The sequence below is a fragment of the Anabas testudineus genome, chromosome 22 (genome assembly GCF_900324465.2).
Source record: "Anabas testudineus chromosome 22, fAnaTes1.2, whole genome shotgun sequence".
In the NCBI taxonomy this organism is placed as follows: Eukaryota; Metazoa; Chordata; class Actinopteri; order Anabantiformes; family Anabantidae; genus Anabas; species Anabas testudineus.
The window spans coordinates 14,109,393-14,132,313 of NC_046630.1; the positions used below are offsets into that span (position 1 = coordinate 14,109,393).

The 22,921-nt window shown below is 37.9% G+C and overlaps 1 protein-coding gene across 2 annotated transcripts in view; it reads left to right on the top strand.

Annotated features, from left to right (window-relative positions):
- The window catches only part of si:dkey-247m21.3 (5-hydroxytryptamine receptor 4), a 31,431-nt gene extending 15,724 nt beyond the window's left edge, over positions 1 to 15,707 (top strand). For both annotated transcript variants that reach the window (XM_026339031.2, XM_026339032.2), the window contains exon 7: positions 13,562 to 15,707. In XM_026339031.2, coding sequence (XP_026194816.1) covers positions 13,562 to 13,655 — 94 coding nt within the window. In that variant the 3' untranslated portion in view covers positions 13,656 to 15,707. The remainder of the gene's footprint in view (positions 1 to 13,561) is intronic.
- The last annotated feature ends 7,214 nt before the right edge of the window (positions 15,708 to 22,921 follow it).

Genomic DNA, 22,921 nt, shown 5'->3' on the forward strand with positions numbered 1-22,921 from the left:
TAATCTTGCTGGCCTTAGCCTCTCAATGTTGCTATATAAAGCCAATGGTAAGTAATTTCAAAGTTTCTACATTTCAAACAAATAATTATTGAACAAAATGAAGGTCCAGACTCTAACAGGTGGATTTTTGTTTCTACGGTTGTAACCTAATCATCTGAAACAGTGTTAACACGTTTAATGTCACCTCTCTTCTGAGGTTTCTCATTGCTCTGTTTTTCACAGCTCTGTCATCTTTACCTCCCTCAGAACAGCTGACATCAGTACTTAAAACAGTGTGGGCTAATGTGTGAACTTGAGCTCAAAAGTGAAGGTATGGCAGTGAAAGGTGTAATGTAAGAGTGTCACATGCACTTCTTGTCCAGGTAAAACACTTCGCTTATTAATAACAAAAGTTCAGTTAAATACCATAAATATGATCAAAGATCAGCCATGTAGAGAGTGTTTGTTATGTGGTCATGTAATAGTCCGTAACAACTTTTGCATCAGGGACTCACTTTTGAGTGAGCTTATTGATATTCTCAGATTCATGTTTGGATCTTAAGCCTAAATATGTTCAGTGTACAGCACACAAATTAACTGGCTTTCCTATTCCGAAACGTTTGGAGGGGACTGTACCTTTAAGGCAAAGTATTGCGATTTGGAAACAGCAAAACTGGAAATCTCTGTTGAACAAATGCCACCTGGGACGCTGTTATGTTTGAGCAAATGCCACAATTCTGAATCAATGTATAAACGCTTTTTGAATGTGTTTTTAAGAAAATGTCCCAGCTCTGCTGGAAATGCTGTCTGCATGAGTCTTTTTTTTTCATCCTGAATGTTTCTGTTTTATGATTATTAAGATAAGGTGAAAGTTTCAGCTCCATATAGGGAAATGGGGTCATTGAACAAGAATTCAGCAGGGAAGACGATACCTGAGCGAAGAGTTCCAAAATGCAGTTTAAACTAGCTGTTAAAATACTAAAAAGATAAAACCAGTAACCTCCAGAAGAAAATTAAAAGCTGATTGTATTAAAGGGTCACTACACTGATTTTATACACACAAGATTAGTTAGCTAGTCAAGAGGAGTCCTGCTCAGCCTGTCAAAATAGTACTCACTGTACAACCTTTGACCTTTGGTTTTTCAGGCAGGGAGGGTGTCTCAAGCAGAAACTGTCAAGTTGTATTATGGTAAATGTAGGATTCATGGTTTGAATTTTTCTTTTTTTGTTAATCTGTCTCTAGAGGATCATCCAGTTTTATGGAAATGCAAGACTAAATCACAACAATGTGACTGTATTACTGAAAATTGTGGTTCATGTGGGTAAAAGGAGACAGAATAATAATCTTTATAACAAAACTACGGGTCATTCCTAAGTGTTAGCCATTAAAATGACACACTATTTCAACGTTTGGTTTTCAAGGATGTGCTAGCTCAGATTGCGGTTGTGCAGGCTCTAACACTTTCTGCAGGTTTGTAGATGTGTAATTGTATCAGAGACGTGCAGCTCACGGGTGGAAAAGAGTGTGTCGTGTCGCCTACAGACACTTAGTTTAGACAGACAGGCCAGAGAAGTGTAAACACTCCAGTAGGTGATTTATTATAGGCCCTGAATGATTTGTTATTGTTTGATTGAAAGTTTAAATCCTCCAGCTGTTCCTTTCTGTCTTTATCTCTTTTTTAAAATGCACAAGATTGTTATCTTTCTTTTTGTTGAACGGTGGTGTGAAATGTTTTTCTGTGTCTCTGTAATCAACATTTTTTCACTGCTTTTCTGCCTTATTGCTCGTCGTCTCTCTCTCTCTCTCTATTTCTCTCTCTGTTTGACAACAATTGATTTGTGTGATTACTGAAATATTTTTTGAAAAGAGTATTTATCTTTTCATAAGATTTAGAGCTAAAAGAGAGAAAAAACATCGGAGAGAAAGAGACATTAGAAAGTCTGGTCACTTCCTCACCTCTAGCTCTAATACGACAGGATTAATACCGATTAAGGGAAGGGTCAAAGAAAGAGTGAGAGTCCAAAAAAAAAAAAAAAAAAATCAAAATAACAATAGCAACATAATCAAAATACCAAAACCCAGACTGTTGTCCTGATTGCTTCCTGTTCCACTTGAGGACATTGGCTGCTGTTGCATATCTTCCTCCACAGTTATAGAGTTTGTTTGGATGTTCTGAACTCATCTGTGATTCTAAATGAAACTCATCTCTCCCTCAGTCTCCAGCTCTGCTCTCCTCTGTAACAGCAACATAGTTTCCCTGGTGACAAATTGGAGCGTAGAGTGGACCCACCTGGACAAATCGGCTCTTTGAAATGCAATTAAGGCAGTCTATTTTCTGTGAGGGACAAAAGGCTTGCTGTTTTAAATACGAGTTTGGACCTTATTGGTGTTGTTGTTATTCTCCTGACACAGCTACATTGTTAGTCAGCCTTTAAACAAGAGCTGAATTCGTTTTAAATGGCTGAATTCCATTTAGCTGCTTTCATTTTTGGGATTCTGGTTATTATCATCAGTAACGCCTACGTTTTTCACCTAGCAAACATTAAACTGTTCAACTAAAAAACGATTTTCTAGCCACTTGGGGGGCAACAGAGCTGTCATCAGTTTTTTGGGTTGCATATTTACACATCCATCGCCTTGAGTTCTGTTTTTGGCCTCTACCAACTCCTGAGTAAAAAACCTCTGTCTGTTTAGCTGCTAAGTACTCCACTCTGTTTACCAGTCTAGCTTTGCTGATCCTTTCTACCTCTGCTGTTTGGTGCTGAGCAAGATGTTTATGGGTTTTTACAGCGTTTTCACTGAAAACAGCTCCCTGCTGTGGCTGGAAACAACACTATTGGGAGTACTGAGAATGAACCAACAGGTGCAGTCCGTAAAAACCAAAACAACATGAAGGATGCTGTGGAGCTGAGGAGAAGTGAAAAATCAAGTGTGGATTCTTCATGGTTCATATAATGCGATATAAAACAAAACCTATTATTAATTTAATACATTTGCAAAGATTTCAAACACACTTCTTCTTATTGTTTGTATAAGAGAAATAATATAAAAGAAAATAATGAATTTAATCCATTTTGGAAAAAAGCTGGAAGAGGAAATGTGGAAAAAGTTAAGCGCTGTGAATACTTTCTGGATGCACCGTACACTATCATGGCTTCCCACTGCTATGTGAGCCCAATTCATCCCTCTGTTCTGAATTACTGAAGCTGATTATGTCACCAACAACATTAGTGCGTGATCACACCTGCAAACAGTCCAAAAAGTTCTGGAAGTGGTGCTTGTGGACAAGTCTTGAGCAGATTAAGATTTGCAAGCAGAAATCACGAAGTGAGAGTCAAAACAAACATCATATTTTTTTTCTGGTCGACTCTCCAAACATGCGAGTCTGCTGCCAATCAGATACTTATGATGCATCCTGTGTGGAGTTCTTTTCTGTAGTTGTATGGCGTGAATTGCATGCTAAGTTGTTTGTTTGCTGTTATACATTGGGAGTCTGAAACCTGCTGGAAACAGAATGGCTTCAGGGTTGCAGAGATATTATGTGTGTCTTCCATATGCCACTATACTGTGCAGTTTATATTCAACTTTACAAGACAGTCAAGTTTAATACAGTGTCTCCGGCAGGGAACCTTTAACTGCTGACCTTTTTTAGCTGCAGGTCGTGTCTGATACAAATGATAAAAGGGCTCAGTTTAAAGCTGACAAAATCACAGCCAGTGAGCATTGTGCAGCCGTGTGCATTGTGCAGAGCTGATATTAAAATTAGAAATGAGGTGGAGACATTCTCAGGATTTGTTTCTTCATTTCTTTTCTCTGTTCTGATCATGTGTTTTTACTTTAAACTCTGTCTTTGAAACAAATTTCCCCCAAAGCAGCAATGAAGATTTAATTTCGTTCAACTTAGTACAGTTTTCTCTGTGGAAATCATGTTCTCAGTTGGAGATTCAGTAGTGTCTGCATGTACACCAAACATTAAATATGACTTTACTGCACCATGTTGCTTGATGAACTATAAACTATATATCTGAGTGTGCATGTGTACAATAGGAGATGTCTGGTAGCCTGTTTTATAGGTTGTAAAAATACAGTAAGGTACTGTAAATGACAGGGAAGAAACTGTTTTGAGAGAAAGTGAGAGAAACTAAAGCATACAGTGGTAAAATCCAGACATTAGGACACATCCTGTAAGAAAAGGGTTTTAAGAAAGCCAAGAAGGGCAGATTGCTGGGATAGAAGCAGACATGAACATGGCGTTGTTGTCAGATTAGATGGAAGTTTTTCGTAGGCATTCAATGCTCAGTTTGTTGAGCACTGTGTGTTTTGTAATAACACACAGACAAGGTTCAAACCCCCAAAAGGTAAGTTTAAATGATGATGATTGTAAAGAAAAACAATAGATTCATGTAAAATTGGTGTTGAAGGGGTTGGCTGGCTGTGGGCAGGTAAGTGAAAGTGTGACTGTAGTGATTTCTACAATGAAAAACTCATTCCAGTATGTGGTACAAGCACAACAATAGGGCCAATCTTTCCACTGGTTGGTAAATCCCATCAACAAATCCAAAAGTACATAGTCCAGGTCCACTTCTACGGTCATACACAGAACACACAGAAAATCCTCCTCAAATCCAAAAACCTTTCTCCAGTTCACATTTATATAGTCAAATGTCTAAAAATCTTTAACCAGACATTAATCAAAATCCAGATTCCCAGTACCTTTATCCAATCATTAATTACAGATCGAGAAACCAAATCGCAAGTCAGTCCCAAGTCATTAGTCTCAAGGCCAAACATCCACATCTAAAAAATCAAACATCCAAAACCCGTGAACAAGGTTCAGTAGAGAATGTGGAGAGCAGATTTACGAAAACTGAGGGGAATAGCAGAATAGCAGAATAGCAGGCTGAAGAGTGGGTGGAGTAGTAGGAATGAACGACCTGGAACAGAGTATGTTAGATAGAGCAGTCAGAGTGCAGGAAACCAACCAGCAGGCTGGACCAAAACAGAAATGACATATTTTTCATCAGTGATTTGAAGCATTTTCTACAATCCCTATCACAGAGAAGAACACAAATCATTGTTCATCTCAAATGAAAATCAATACATATCAGTACATTTACACTTTACTTGCTACAGCCTTATTCACATTGTCTGCTGAGCTTCAATTTGTGGTCTTTGCTAAAATGCACATCAATGCTTTCTTCTTCTACCAGATCCTCCCTTGCTTTTCTGCAAATTTCTATCAAATGTTTTTCTCTGCATTTTTGTTTCCTTAGCAACAGCAATCAGGTAGGAAAAAGTTATGAACAGATTTCACTAACCCACAGGTTAGACATCAAAATAGGTCAGTGACTAATTTTATTTTAATGTTCTTGATCAGAAAATACATCTGAGAACCTTTAATTCCAAACTTGTCCAAATGTGGAAAGCAAGAAGAATAAAAGGAGATCTTTACAGTACAGTTAGGGAGAACATGAAGATTTTGATCAAAGATTTCACAGCTCCGTTATTGCTTCAGTGGACATATTTGTATTCCATCAGAAATCAGTGGCGGTCCACCCATCTGTAGAGGATGTAGATGCATGTTAAGATGGGACAATGGGAGATGACAGGTAGTTTGAAACGAGGCGTGCCAGATCTGCCATAATTCATCAGTGCTGATGCTCGTCTTCTGCTCCTGTCACGATGGATTTTAGCTTTAGACAAGTTCCAGCGGTTTCAGCTTTTAAGATTAAATCTGGACAGTGTTACTTTTTATACATTAGTTACAGTGACTGACAAGGCTGCGTGTCAGTGCAATTATGTGTTTAATTGGCATAAAGATAGAGGCGTGTAGCTACAGAAGGGAGCAGTATGTTCTGGAGCCTCAGGAGTAGGCTACGTGTCAATCACTTTGTGTTAATATACACATTAATGTTTAAAGTCCAGTTTGTTATAAATCATTTATTCAGTGTTTACATACTGATTCACAAGCTCACCTTCACGTTGGGTCTCTGACTATGTGTAATATGGACACCTAGCTTCATTTAACCCATTTAATGTTTAGACAAGACTTTGTGCTACATGCACCATAGAGTCATATAAGGGAAGCCAAATGACCAAAAAGTTGATTTTGCATAATATGGGCACTTTAAAAATGCAAATACAGAAAGGAAATAAATTTTCATGCCCCGTGCACTAACACTTACACATATGCAAAAACAAATTGTCTTAAAGAGAACAGCATTTTACTATCAGGTAGCTCATCTCGGAGCAGGAAGTGAGGAGGTTTAACTTCAATTGGTTGAGGGGGGGCTCACTTACTCAGATTATATCATTTTCTCATTTTCTCTCTTCTCTAACAAAACAAGCTCTGTTTGGATAGAGACAGGGGTTTTCATAGTATATGATGAGAGTTGAGCTGAGTGACAAAATTGATATTATATCCGTTGTAAGACATTTAACATGAACACAACATAGACAACATTCTCTAAATCTGGATGTGTAAACACGTCCAGATTTAGAGAAAAGGATACTATGTAATCAGAATAATCAAAATCACAAAGTTCACATAAAACACCCGCTGAGTATGTTGCTAATGAAAATTACACATTGCACAATATGCAATCAACACTGTACACTGTGTGATCTGTTGAGTGATGGTCTCAGGTCAATGCACGAAAAGATTCCTTTGTTTACAATGGCTGCACATTCATCTACAGTATAGCACAACATCAGTAAGGCAAACATGCAATGCAGTAGGGTTTTCTGTACTAGAAACACAGATCATGGACAGATCAGTACCCTAAAGTCTGCTCTTTGTACCACCAAAGTGATTAGTAAGAAATAGAAACTCTCACCATAGTTATGAGATTTTTAATTCTATCTACTGTATATGTTTGGATTGTGTTGTGTGTTTGAGTACTGTATGAATGCTTGGTTTTCACAGTTGGTCGTGCACACCCTGTTTGAAGCTGGTGTCTTCTTGTGCCCATCAATGTTTGATGTAATGTTTGATTCAGTTTAGTTTGTAAGCGAGAGACAGGACTCTTTGATTTGGAATGAGATTTTGAAGGAAACACCTGCCTCTGAAGTTAGATGAGCCGGTATGTGTGCAACAGATATCTATATCCATTTTGCACTTGGAGTAAAGCAAATGTCAGTGCAGTTTGTAGACGAGTGTAAAACTATGTATTATTCATGGTAAAGTGTCCACATTTGTACACGTGAAAACAAAAGCAAATTAGCCTCATGCTTTAATATGGCAGGGTGATACAACCAGAATTAATCCATTTCTAATTTGTGTTTATACTTCACAGTTCTGTTTTTTTATCTCTTTTGTTCACAGGATCACATGTCAGCACAGTTCAGGTCAGTTTAGATGATCCGTAAGAAGCTGAAAGAACTAGATGAAGCCGATCATAAACACTCGCTGATTGAGGAATCCAGCAGCAAAACTTAATCAGTCCGAAAGTTGTGATTAGCCTTCAGATCCCGTGTTGCATCCTTTAACTCCCACTTGAATTCTCCAGCATATTTGTTGCACTGGAAACACTACAGCCTTACTGACCCAGATTCCAGGGCGTCAGAATGAATTCACACTGCCAATTAGCCAATGAATTTCCCTGGAGTGCTGGAGCTGTCCAAAGAATACTATCTATACTTGTTGTACTTCTGTGGGTGTCAGTTTCTGGGTAACTATGTGTTCAGGAGCTGACCAAGTAGGTCTAAATAGTAGGTCTAGACATTGTTGTAGAGCGTTGTTTGATTAGAAATAGTAAAACTATGTTTTTCAGTCATATGTGTCTGACCACAGCCTCACTTGTAGCATTGAGGCTAACATCCCACCACTCGACTCCTCAATGTTCCTGTGGGAAAACCCACGGGAACATTATCCTCTTCTTATCTTCCAATCCAATGTTCCTTCCTTACTGCTTGAAAGCAAGCAGATAGGAGTGAAATTTGATTCTTTAATGTCTCTTGAAATAATAAGCTGAAAATTAAAGGAACACAAACCTCTCCTCTATCTGGTGTTGGTCCTTTCTAAGGTCACATTACGGATCAGATGATGTTTTTACACAAGCAAATTACAGGACACCGATGTTGTTTAGTGGCTGAAAATGAGACAGGGAAAGTTTTGCAATTAAATAAAGCATGGGGTGTGATGTTTTATGGGTTTTGGCTGCAACGACAGGATGACATTAAGGATTAGTCCCATAATTTTGTTAAAAGACAACTCACTATAGGCAAAAAGTGTTAAAGATAATGTTTCTTATGTTATGGTTTGTCATTGTGAAAGTCTATGAGCATCATAAGAAATTTACAGGGATAAATGCAGTTTCCCTTGTGTCTGCTATTAATTAAAATCCCTTCATTCCCCTAAAAGAACTAAGATCCCTCTAAAGTTTTTTTTTTCTTTTCCATGATCTTTTCCTGAGTATGTACCTCTTTGATCTACTGTTTCAAATTGCCAGACTGGAATTCAGCCACAGATCAAATTGACTGACAGATAACAGCAAATCTGGCAGCATATAGATGCCAGATGCAGTAAGTTGAATACATGACCTGTACTGGGCTGTTTTTAACATGGCTTTTTTTTCAAGGGCTGCTTCTCAGGAACAAGAAGGATTCTTGTTCAGGAGTTTGTGCACTAAAGAAATTATAAAACAATTATAGACATTATAGTTTAGTTATTATAGAAATAGGTGATTCATTGGGTGACATTGAAGTTCATTTTCTATCACAGCTCTCTGTTTGGCAGATGTAAAGTTTTGAAGACCTGTGGTAAATTAAAAGTTGTATCAATGATGGCAGCTCCATGGTTCTTATACTGGAATACAGTGTTTGGTCATCGCCAAACAAAGTGCTTCCCATTCAAGCCAGAAAGTTTTGGTCTACTTTGGCTACTTTGATCTCATCGGGTACACGGAAAAGTCCTCTAGTAACCCTCTGGCTTATCCACATGCCCATGAGCAATCTGTAGATAGGCAGCACTGTTCATTTCCAATAGTGGTTTCCTCATTTCAACACCATTGTTGTTCAGTGTTCTACTGATGGACTCTTTGTCCAACAGTGTTTACAGTGTCCATGTGTACACTGTCTTCATGATATGAACTCCATACTGGACTCAAAGATTGTGTCCTGTCACAATTAATCATCCAAAAAACATTTCTAGCTTCAAGGTTTGCTTCTGCATTTTGAGGCCCAGATCAGCAGTGCATTAATGTTTCCCCGGCTAACCCTGCCCGCATGCTCTCACTTGGCCTGTAGACTTTATGTTGTGATAATGTCATAAAAAAAAAAAAACGGACTTTCCCAGGCTTAGGGAGAGAATTACATGTAAAACCTTTGTTGTGGTGCGGTCACCAGTTTTAAAAACTGTGTTTTTAGTTTTATCAGAATTGACAGCTGACACAGCCTCGTAAAATGTTTTTTTCTTACTGCAGAACAACAAAGATGCACATGCACTGCCTTCGCTTCTATTTAAGCTGGCCAATAAAAAACAGTGGGACAGATTAGATGAGGCAAATGAGATGACTGTTCAAGTGGCTCGGAATAAAGTGGTTTCTTTTTTAACCCATCCCCCTTTTTTAATTAAATAGAGTTTTTTAAAGTGACAAGTCTTTACATTAAAAATACATTTAGGTGCAGTGTATTACACTGATGTGTATATATAAAGGTCATGTATCACTTGATATGTGTAGTCAAAACATCTCTAGACATCATAAGATTTAACAATAACATGTCCCATGTTTTCACTATGAACAATACCATATGTGTAAGTCCAGCAAAGTGACCTGTGTCTCAACTGAATGTGAATTAGTGTGTAGTGATAAGGAATATAAACACTATCTTTATTCTGTCAGTGTGATTGTCAAACTGTCCATGAGAATTTAAATGTGCTTGGATCTTAAGCCGCAAGAACGAAATTGAATCCAAAATGCCCCCAAATGTTGAAGCAAAATGTACTGTAAGCCTGAATTTGTTCATGACTCATTTATTGTGGTTTTAAACTCGTGGTTTTCTGCATCAATTTGTCATCAAATGTGATCTGGCCTTTATCTAAGAAGTCAAGAGCATTAACTAATATAATGTACCTAAAATGATAACACAAAACAAATGCTGATCTTTTATGTCTTTATTGAGAACAATCCAAAAAAACTCACAGTGCTAGTGGAAAAAGTATGTGAACCCTTGGAATAATGACCTCCAAAAACCTAATTGGAGTCACGTATTAGCATATCTGGCAGATAATTATTTTGAGGGTGTGGACTAAAGCTACTGTGACAAAAGCCACTCTAACTGTTTGAGTTTGCTGACAAGAAGAATATGCTCATGTGAGCTATGCCTCACCAAAATGAGCTTTCAGAGGATCTATGATCAAGAATTACTGATTTACATAAAGCTGGAAAGGTTACAAAGTGATGTCAAAGAGAGTCAACAATGGGACTGAGGCTACTCTACGAAGAAGTGGGCGGCCAGTCAAAATGACCCCAAGAGCACAACAAACACTCATCAATGAGGTTAAGAAACAACCCAGAGAGACAGCAAAATGTTTGAAGACATCATTGGAACTGGCTAATATCTGTGTTCATGATTCAACATTGAATGAGCAGGAAGTCTATGGCAGGACACCAGGAAGGAAGCTGCTGAGATTTCCAACGCTGCTTGCTGTGGGGCAACTGGTAATTAATTACAAGGGTTCACATGCTTTTCTCACTACCACTATGAGGTTTTTATGGTTCTCAATAAAGACATAAAAGATCAGAATTTCTTTTGTTTTATTACTTTGGGCGAATGTATTTGTTAATACTCTTAATTTAGATGAAGATCAGATCTCATTTTATGACAAATTAATGCAGAAAATCATGATATCCCAAACGGTTCACATACTTTTTATTCCCAATGTACTTCAAACAAAGTCTGGACTTCTTCTTATACATGCACAAGATTATGTAATAGGGCCTCATAAAGTATTATGACCTGGTTTTTGTCACTAGCCGTCATCACAGTCACCTCAAACCAACTTTACATTCATCTGGGTTTCCTCGACGAAACTTCCATATTGCACCATTTAGGCTTCCTCCCACCGTCCAAAGACATGCACGTTAGGTTGACTGGTGACTCTAAATTGTCCATAGATGTGAATGTGAATGGATGTGTGTCTCTGTACATCAGCCCGGTGATAGACAGAGTGTACCCTGACTCTCACCCAATGACAGCTGGAATAGGCTCCAGCTCTCCTGTGATTGGAGGCTGGAGGATAAGTTGGGATAATAGATGGATGGATTTCCAACTTACTCGTTGCCCAGTTTTTATTCCTAAAATTTAGACTTTTGATTTTGCTTTTTTAAAATGAAGTTCTGTTCCTGGTCAAATTATTATTATTATTAATTATTATTATTATTGCTGTTGTTGTATTTAATCTAATGTTTTAGAATCCTAACCAAAACCACACCTTGTATATGCTAAGCCTGTCCTCTGATGTCATAATCCTGTGCTTTTTACACCCAGCTGTCCACTTCAAGCTCCTCCTTGTGAATTTTCTCTCACTATAAGAATGTCACACTTCTTGCATTGGAACAAAATGTTGCCAGCAAACATAACTCTAACTGCAATTACACTTCTTCTGAAGCATATTTGCAGATGCAGACCTGTTGTATATAATTGCATTTCATAAAGGGCAGGGGTTAGATTTTTGTGGCGATTTCTGACCTCAGACTCAATCCATGTTTATTTGCAATCCAAATTCCTGTTTCTCTGAATTTCCTCCTCAGTATTTCAGGGTGGTATTATCTAATGCTGATCCTTCCTCTGGCTAGTGGATGTTGGGAATCTCATCCATGACTGTGTGACAGACAAACGGACATAGAGACAGAGCTGTGTTTGGACAGTAAACAGACTCCCTGTACAGAAAACACACGAAACAGACGAGCAGAAGTTACAGAACATTTCTGTTTATCTTTCCCCCGTCGCCTCCTCACCCTGGACATGCCTCTGCATCAGACTGTGTGTGTGCGTTTGTGTGGTCATTGCAGTAAATGATCTGATAACAGCTAAGCAATCGCAGGGACTTACCAGAAGGAATCCACCCGGATTTCCGTTCAGGTGTGTGTTTGCTTGTGTGTGTTTCCACTGAGCCCTTTGCTTGTCACATGACAAAGACTTCATACTGCAGAAAAGTCTAGTGGTTCAGTGGTTGATTTAGACTTTTCAACTTGAACTGAGGTCTAGTGCAAAGCAAAATAAGGGTTTTGGCATGGTAGACTCTTGTCAGTCTGGTATGAATTTTTCTTTTACATGATCAAGAACCATCGTTGGGCCTCCATTTTCATAGCCATGTTATCAATTTATCTACCTTTTCCCTGTGATGTTCAAATGAGCACTGCAAATCTCAAGTGTGTCCTAAAGCAATAATTTCCCACTGATGAATGCCATCTGCTCTGAATTAAACCTTCCCACAAACAAAGCACAATAGCTAGAATGATATGGTATTTTTATGAGCATTGATGAATCTAATAATAATCACAAAGATGTCATACGAGAAGTTATTTGTTAAAATGTCTGCTGTTGCAAATAAGCAAACTAAAAAATTAGCAACAAACAAGTGATGTAATAGTTCAGACTTGCTTTTGTAAAAACTGCACAGCATGATTCAAGAACCAATATTGTGTATTTAGTGGAAGCCTGTATTAGCCTGATATACACTGTGTATAGCATGAGTAAAAGACAATATGTAGTTACTGCATTTTCTGTACACCACTATCCTGTGTACACGTTCTGCATCATGAGCAAACATCCACTTGAATTATAAATAAATACAATTCACTGCTGTTTTCTTGAGCTCTGTTGTAAGCAGGCTCTTGAAAACCCACGGTACACACTCAGTCACTGAATAGTTTTCGTTTTGCTCTGTTGTGTATTTTTATGTTTCAAATTTATTCTTGGGATCATCTGCACATACAGGTTTTTTTTTACCATTTAACCATTTTATCAGTTTACCCTTCAGAAGATATTTCTCCCTGTCTCCGTCCTTCCTTCTTCTTGCACTCTTTGCACATTTCCCATGCCTCCATCCTTGTCTTGTTTCCACTGACCCCTCTGTGCTCGTTTCTGCCAGCAGAGCTATGATACAACAGTGTCTGCTTTTAACACAACTTGTCCTCCTTATCTTTTATAAAATACCAAATCTTTTTTGACTAGACTGATTTATTATTGTTTTTAGTTATTGTTTATATGCATTTGCTTTTATTTTTTCTGTTTTATTCTTCTTTGTTGTCATTTAGGACAAATCTAAAGGATGGCGTAGTGATTATGTTTTCTTTATTGTGCCCTTTGGTGCACTGAGATAAAATAAAACCAGCTAAATCTATTGTTTGTATAAACCTATGCATTGAAAAATGTATTTAAAGGGTTTTATAAAGACTTGTAGTTCATCCTTAACCAAATCTGACATTTCCATTTTCTTTCTGTCTCAGCTTGTTATATTGAATATTTATAAAATACAAATAACATGACTGAGGTGATTTACAGATAATTTAGTTCATAACTGCTTGTACACATTGTTTTATTGCTGTTTTCTAACAAAGCCTCTGTTTCTTTCAGATTGTCCTTCCTTCCAAACCGAAGCTACAGTGACAACGGACGGACGATACTGGCCAATGAGCAGGAGTCGCAGGACTCTCTTGGACAGCTATGAGGATGACTTTCCAATGGCAGAGCTGTGACATCACATCAGTTGATGTGGAGGACCTTTAATATATTGCTGCTGTATGCTCTGACCGGGCTTTAAATCTGCCTTTATGTTTTGCTCACCAGGGCAATTCAGAGGTGACACTAGACACTATTGTTGACAATCAATAAACGTGCAGAAACGTCGGGATTCAAAGTGGGAAAAATGAAGTATATTGAGGGATTTTACAGTACTTGTGTCCACGAACTGAAACACACTGCCAATACGTTTCCAGATGCACACTCATCGTAATTTGTGAGAAAGAGCTTCTCTTCTCAAAACCAACATCTGGATCACAGAATGTAAAGATCAAGTCAGCACTCCAAAAACCACAGCACACTATAAGACCAAGTCTTGCTGACAAGATGGGAGAAACAAGAGGTTTCTTCTGCTTTTTAACGTCTCTGATGACATTTCCTCATAGCATAAAACTGTTACCCTTTAGAGCCACGCTGCAATGGAAAAACAAGGTCTAACAGATCTAATTTTGCCATCTTATCGCACTGGTGACTGTACGTGTATAAGATTTAAGTTATTTTGTTGTATAATTAACTTTTACCCACATCTTTAAAAGGACTCTTCAACAAACACAGCATCCAAAAATTGTGGCCATTTAAAGTGTATATGAATCCATAATTTCATATACAGTTTTAAACTAGCTATAAACAAAACACCAAAGATTGTGAATGCGGAAATTAATTGTATCTCTTCACAGACAGGCAGCTTTGGCATGTGATAGAGTATTAAAAAAACTGTTTTGCTGTAATTATAATGAAACACTTATTGTACCTATCTTATAATTTCGGGGCACATAAAGTTGTTACACATTTCTTTGTGGGCTGAAAGTTTCAAACCGTATCCTGTAGGGGTGATGTTGTGTTTAGTGCAGCTCTGCATTATTGCAGCAAGGTGGAAAGTGTCAGTGTTAAAGTCAGTCTTTATCAGTCAGTCCTGCAAAAGACAACAGAGACATAAATAGGAATTTACCCTTTAATTTTTTGTAAATTAAAAAGAAAAGGACATTTCTACGGTTCCAAAGCACTGACAGTACTTACAGTATGACATTCAAACAGTTGCACTGCACACAAATTGGAAAAAACAAAATATATTATATAATAAAATTATTTTCTTCCTTTTTCTTTCAAAATAAAAATACAGTGCCTCTAAAAACTTTTCACCCTTTACAGGTATCTGGCCAGCTACAGGCAGAGTTACACCTGTGCCATATTCGACTCGAATAGTCAGTCACTTGGAATTTGTCCATCCCCTAACAAATGCTTTTTTTTTAAAGCTGATTTTTTTTAAACTGAGCTGATTTCAGTATATGCAAATTTCCCTATTTTTAAATGAGAACATTTTAGAGAACAATGTGATTGTTTACCTCATTATGCATGATAACCCATGCATGATTGTGAGGATCCACTGTAACTCAAGTGAAGATTAAAGTCTCATCTTTGTGTTGACTGATTGGTTTGTGTGTTAAAGCTACATTAAGTGAATCTTGACCACTAGGGGGAATACAAACTCCATAAACGACTTACAAAAATACACAACTGACATCCAGTAGGAGGTGTTTGTCTGTATTGCAGAGTGAGAGCTGTGACACTTTAAAAACCTAAGAATGAGGTTCAAAGTGTGAAAAACACACAAGTATCTGATGCACTGTTTACATATCTGAACTCTCTCTGTCTCTCTCTCTGTCTCTCTCTCTGTCTCTCTCTATCTATCACAGCACATTTAGGAGCAACACAGAGGTGTGAAACCAACTCATCTGCCTCCTTTCAATCTGCATTTTCATTTTTTCTCTGCACCATTGCCTCAAAAAAAAAAAAACAGTTAACTCATCATCTTTTGTATTTATATTTGATGCAAAGCTTCAAAGTCCAACTTCAACAAAGCTGAGGGGCTAAATGAATGTCTTGTTATATGTGACAACTTTTATTAGTCAACTGTGCCCTTTGTTACATGCTTCACATGTTGTATAATGGAGATTATAAATAAACCAAGAATTTGATAATGTTTGATGTAAATGACTTCTGGGCATCTTTGATTATGTAAGTTGGTATTGCACCGTACTGTAGTTCACCTCCTCTTGATGGTAATATCTGCTTATTGTACAATGTGTGTACTATGTGTACAATGAAGTTAATATTGTATTTTTATTATAATATTAGTGAAAATGCATGAAAAATAAAAGAAGCCAGGCCAAGCAGCAGAGGAGAACTACATATTCAGGCAATAATTCTTTGTTGGCTTGTGAATACAAAGTTTTAAGCAGCTTTAAGGTTCCTTTCATAAAAAAGGACAGTTTACCAAAAAACACAGCAAAACATGAGCTCGAGTCTTCTCCATTATACACAGGTGAGTAACTATTTTGGTCTTTGCATATCTCCTGCTGAAGCTTAACACATCATAACTTGCCTTGAGTGTGTTGTTCTGCTGTCTTCAGTAAGATAGCATGAGCATCAAGCACAAACTAATATTATTCTGTGTGGGCCTAAAGCACATTTTTAACAAGGCTTTAATTATTTTGGTGGTGGCAGGCAGCAATTACACACAAAACCCCTCGTCAGGAAGCCTGTTTGGTAACGGCAAACACGATTATCCCCAATTATTCCCTCTGTCGTTGGAAAACAATCTTTGCTGGGTTGATTGGCACTGACCCCGAGTCTGCTGGCCATTAACCAATCGGGAAAAATCCAGGGGAGGAATTCATTATTCTGTGAGCCCTCTTATAACTCACTGACTCCAACCCAATCCCCCTGGGCTAATACCGTGTCGAAAACCATGAAAATCTCATGGCTTTGTTTCACAGCGCAGCAGTGCCAGAGACGTACCTGGGTTTTCTAAAAGCATACTGCCTCTAAGGTTAATCTGAAGCTATCATAAAATAGTTTTTAACCCTGTGAAGCACACGTCCAGTATTTTATCCTTCTATGGACAACCAAAATTAGTCAGGTAAGTTGCAAGGCCAGATGTTTCGGGTTCCTGTGTGAATCCAGCTTAATCTGCTTTTCCAACAGATATAGCCATTAAAAAAACAATTTGTTCCAGGATTTAAAATATGATTTTTTAATAAAGCCTTCCAGGGGATTTACACTTATCTCCTTCCACGTGAAGGTAAGGAGGTCAGCATCAACATCAAAGCAGTAACGTTGAGCCTAGTCACATACAGCACATTCTTATCACTGAGAGACTGTTCCAGGTGGTTCCTATTGAAAAGCTCTGCTCTTTATTGGAGTTGGAGAGAATAACTAGATGAGTATTTGCAGCCACTCTAACGTGGACCTGACAATGAAACTTTTAAAAACAGGTTGAAACGTTTCAATTTAACCTCTGTTGAGTTAGTAGATGAGGGCAACTAAACATGATCCCGCCACATATGATGGACCACTAAAGCTTGTCAGCCAAATCCTGTTTGGAAGTATTTGTAACGCTGTTAAATGTCACAGAAGTAAAACGAGAAATAACACATAGGATTTACTGATGTGCTCAGTTGAGGCAGTGCTCAGACTGTAGAGAAGAAGAAAGCAGCATCAGTACTGTAATGTTAATATTCTGACACTAGATGTAGCTGTAACACTGGTGAATTCATTCAGCTTCACTGTAGCTTTAGCCAGTAAACTCCTCCAGAGCTGCTAAAAACCTGCACTTATGACATAATAAACTTTAGTTTAAAATAATGAAAATGAAAGTGCTTGTTTACTGTAATAGATGTCAAGTATGCTACTTTATGTAGCCATGGCAATAATTAACAACATCCTTCTGTAACATCAACTAGCCAACAATAATAAAAATCAAAACGCAAAGGTTTCTTCATGTCTTTGCTCTGTTTTCACATTCAAAATTCTGTTTATATACCAGTTAGTTTATAATACATTTAACACAAAAATAGATATGTCAAACTACCCACCCTACTTGAAGTCAGTCGAGAAGCTGCAGCACAGGGGTTAATTTCTAATTTCTACCAACTGTGCTGACACCTGGTACAAAGTCTCTGTACAAACTGTTTGGGGTCACTGTTTTCCGCTTCGCTAACATACTTGCAAAAGAGACCAAATTCTCGAAATTGACTGATTATGCTTGAATGATCAAACGTACCGGGTGAACACAGCACTAGTCTTTGCTAATAATGGCCTCGGTATGTTCCAATAAAAAATGTCATTGACAACATTAACAATGTGTACTCCGTATTCCTGACCAATTTGCTTTTTCTCACAAAAACATTTCTAACTGAACTTTTCAATAATAGCGTACTTGCTCGATCAAACACTGTGATATAAATTTTTAACTAATCTGTAGATATACACTGCGTTTGTATGCTGAGCAATAAGGACAGATTCACTGCCCGAGCATGTAAGGCCAACTCACAGAGTGAAACCATTTAGTGACAAATTAACTGCAGATCCAATTTTTACAATGTAAGTAACAATGAATGGAAACTCAAATCATCTTCTGCTGCAGTTGTGCTGTAAAAGTGTACTGTGACAAAAAGGGTGAAGATATGTTGAATTAATTTTGTTGAAAAAAATAATAAAAGCACAGAATCATGATGTGGTAGAGGGGGAACAGCAGGGTTGGCCAATTAAGATTTAGTAGGGGGCTTTAGGAACCCATGGCCCTCCTCTGACAGTGCCCGTGCACAGTAGAAAAAGCTTCATGAAATTCCAGCTGCATCAATTTCAGCAGTACCAGTATTATTCTTACCGGTTGAGTTATGCAGAACAGCGTCATTGTTAATATTATTGGTAAATCTTTTTCTACAATGACAAGGCAACAATGGATGTAGCTGCCATTGTTCATTTATTAATAATTTCTATAGATGTTGTTGCTTATTATACAATAGCTCATCACTGAAACTTAAAAGGTTACCAGCAGAAAAAAATGGAGTAGGAGAGTCCAAACTCCAGGTTTCCTTGCAGCTTCGTTGCACAGTTCACCGAAGCATTAAAATCCACAGCAAACATTTTAGTGACCTATTTTGGAGTAGTCATGTATGAGGGGCATATTTTTTGGGTATAAGTTCATACACTTAAACAAACTTATTTAAACATATTTACCACTAAAGTCAAACCAAATGGCATCTAAAGAATGGGTTCAGCGTATTTTATAGAGCCTGTGAGGTTTGGGGCAAGAAACACTTCACTCATTTGTAGTGCTGAGTTGACAGGATGCCTTTTTATACCTAACTTTCTAATCCATCTTAGAGGTGGTTAATACAAACAACAACTTGACCGGGTGTGTGACATCTCCTGTGTTGACAGTCTTTCCTCAAATGTATGTGTTCAACAGATGAGCAGTTTAATAAGTATAAGATGATCCCCTTTGAATAAACAGTAACTTGTACAAAAGGTTAGGAGGTTAAGTGGTGGCATGTCATGGGTTCATCAGGTGTTTTTTTTTTTTTTTCTGTGTACAGAGAAGATTGAAGAAGAACAAGTCGACGAGGGAACACTTATTTGGAAAAACATTAACACACTGTGTTAGCAGACAGTTGGCTTTTTTCTGCATGTGCACCTTTAGCATTTGTCATGTTTTTGTCTAATATACGCTCTCCTTCTGGTTTGCTTATGCACCAACTCCTGAGAAACAAAATATATATCTGGGTCTTCAGCCGTTAAATGCTCCACTTTGTTCACCAGCTGCTCCATGTTCCATGTTCGTTGTCTGTCTGCTGTTTGGAGCTGGGCAGGTCGTGTACCAGTGAGATTTATTGCAGCTTTTTTGATGTGAGCAACTGCTGTGTCTAAACTACACTTTAAATCCAAATTAATTGTAGCGGTCACTATCTATACAACAATACTGCATACTGTACCGCCTGTATGTAGCATTATTGATAAACTACATACATACTAATCCATTAGTAATGTTAATGCATTGCACAAAGACAACTATGTGTAGAAACATCAATACAGTATGTCACTAGTTACAAGCTGCAGATCACATTAGGTCATGTGAAATTAGCCCAAGAAGGCTCCACTTTTTCCTACTAGCCATCTTATGTTCTTTTATTATCCACTTTACTCAAAACAAAACTTTGGTTCTACTTTTAACGTCCTCATGTTTATGTTTTATGAATCAATCCTGAATCTAATCTTGGGCATTAGATGTAGTTTGCAACACATGTGGGTGGAAAAGAGCTTTTATTCGATCCTACTAACCACCAACATTCATTTTAGTTAATTGCTTTATATTTACCTTAAACATTTAGGGTAATTGTCTTATTGAATGTAGCTCTATCAATGATCACAAGCTGTTCTGGCCCAGATGTAGCAAAGCAGGTTCAAATCATGATAGTGTCATTACTATGTTTGACAGATGGGATAAGGTTTTGTCCTCTATTTGTACACAGTCTGCCTGATAGTTGACTAGTGGAGTTAAAATACTTAAGAACAGAAATTCTTTTGCAGCCCCTTCCAACCTAGTGAGCACCAGCAACTCTTCTTCAGAAGATCCTCAGTCTTTGATAGTAAAGAAACAGGTTTTTCTATCAAGTGTGAATCTTGGAGGCTCCCCTGACTTTAATGATTTGGTAATATTTTACCATAATAAATAAATGAACAAGTGTATATTTGTTTCATTTGTTTAATTGTGTACTTGAGGTCATATTTACACAGGTACAGAAACATTCTGCATGGTTTTTATCTGCTGTCATTAACCAACGTACTACGTGTAAATTATGACTTCAGCCACTTTTAAACCCTTTTAAACGTTTATTTATTTATTTATTTTTGCCGCCCTCATGTTCACGGGTCAACTCTCCTATATACGGTGGGCCTACGTGATCTATCTGTTTACAGACAAAAAACACGTGGGTGGAAAGTGGAAAGTTCTTAAAAGTAAATATGGTACACCACAGAACAACTAATGCTATCTCATGATGACGTAAGAACCCTTTTTTCCTACAATTTTCTCCAACACATCTTATGTTTTCTAATTGAAATCATCAATTCAGAACCTAAACTTCCTAACTGTATCCACCCAAGCTTGAATCCTGCTTACTATCTCAGTTCTCCAAACACTCACAAAAACACCCATCATCTCTAGATGTCCAAAGATAGTCACAGATAAATCGCTGCACTTATACAGCACTGTTCCACCTTAACGATACCCAAAGAACTTTATAATGTTTCTCCTTCACCTACACACGCACCAATCATTCAAGGTACTGGGCCAACCTACATTGGTCTTGCCCAAGGATACCACAGCATATAAATAGGAATTGCCTGGGATCAAACTGCCAACCCCACAAACCGTGGATGACCACTCCATCTTCTGAACCACAGCCAGTCCAGTGGATGGTTCCTTTATGGCATGTGTCATATTAACAAAGACACTTCATACAACAACAACAAACATATAGGCTTCAAGTTGACACCTTTTGTGTAATTATTTTTTTAAATAAATCATGTGAGGCTCCAGTAGGTCCCTGAACTAATTCTCTTGTATTATTTGTCATCTAATTAATCAAATGTAACTCATTTGACTCAAGTGTGGGTCCTGCGTAGTAAGGTAAAGATGTCACCAGCAGATCATGGTTTTTGAACACCATAAGGAGCTTAGTAACCATGGTAACATCATCCACAGCCAAAAGCCCCCTCTCCCTCCCGCCATCTCATCGTCTCTCTCCCCTCCCCCTCTTTTCAGGTCCAATCAGCAGACGGAATCAAGACGGGGGTTGCTATTCCCATCATGCTTTGCAGAAGGAAACCGGAAGCTCGATGCAGTGAATGAACAGCAGAGCCGACTGTAGTATCAAAGAAAACACACTGATGTGGATGAGGAGGCACCAGTCAGAGAGGCATGGCCAGTGTTGCCTCCCAGTCACAATTACGCTCCGTCTATCTCGGTGAGTCCCCCCTCATTCGAATTTTCAACAGGAAATACAAACTGTCCAAAAATTGTAATGGATGAGAGACAAAGCTCGTAGACAGTGGAGCAGACATGCACACAGATGGATACTGCTGGTGGATTTAAAGGGACAGTAATCCTCTCAGACGAGCATTTTGTGGTGAGGGGTTAACAAAGGGGACAAGATAGACTTAACACACTAACAATGATGGCATTCACAAAGGCATAGAGAAACACCCACCCCACTACCAACAGACCCACTGTGGTCTCAGACTGTAGCACAACACTCAAACCATTTCATTGTAATAATCCGCCTGTTGGATACATGCTTTATGTTGCAGTCCAAATGTATCAGACACTCAGTTTGAAGTATCTTACTTTATAAACCGATCTTTGCCCACTACATATTCAGATTCACTACATGCAGTACAGTATGAAAAATAATTTTGCTTTTGTATGGCACCTTCATTTTTGTAACATTTGTGCTATTTTGTGGTAATTTAAAATAAATCGTTTTTGTATAGTCAGAACCTTGTATTTGCAATGTCTACAGAAATTTTATCATAAATGAATGAAATGTATTTTTTTTCGTGCCAAGTTATTGCCCATGCCACATGTCGTACTTTCCTTCTTAGCAGGCTGGCCACCTGTAATTTAAATAATCATTGGAGAAAATAAGTAAATAAATAAAGGAAGTAATAAAATAAATAAACACAGTCATTTAAAATCCAAATAACTGTTGTAATATTTACATCATCATCCTTTCATTCCTTACTGATGCAAACTTTTGAGCAACCAGGTGTTCTTCAAGTTAGTCAACAACAATTCAAAATAAAATAAATTAAATTAAATTAAATTAAATAGTTTATATTTTAAAAAACTTAAAAAGCAAGAAAGGAGGAAGAGGAGCATGAAACATCATGGAAACACAAACCCACTGGGAGATATATAAGAAGTGACTGATATTGAAATCTACCAGTGGCTGGACAAAGCTGAACTGAAACACAGTACTGAGGTGATAATCACTGCAGCACAGGAGCAGGCTCTAAGTATAAGATGAGTAGAGGCCAGGGCCTCCAGGACTCCAGGTGCGGGCTGCGCAAAGACAAACCAGCAAATAGCAGCAAGGTTTGCTGTGTTTGGCAAGCGGTTGGCATAGTGTACAGAAACGTGTGCTGGGCTGGAAGTCCCAATGTCAAAATGGGAAACATCTCCAAGGGTGGCTGAGAATTAGTAGTGGCAAACCAACCGCACATAATAGTAGCTGACAAACAGTGGAAGGCTGTGTTAGACATAGCAAACCTAAACAAACCTCAGAAATACTGCACCAAGGGATTAAATATGAGCTAGAAGATGCCAAAAACATTCAGGATGAAGTGGCA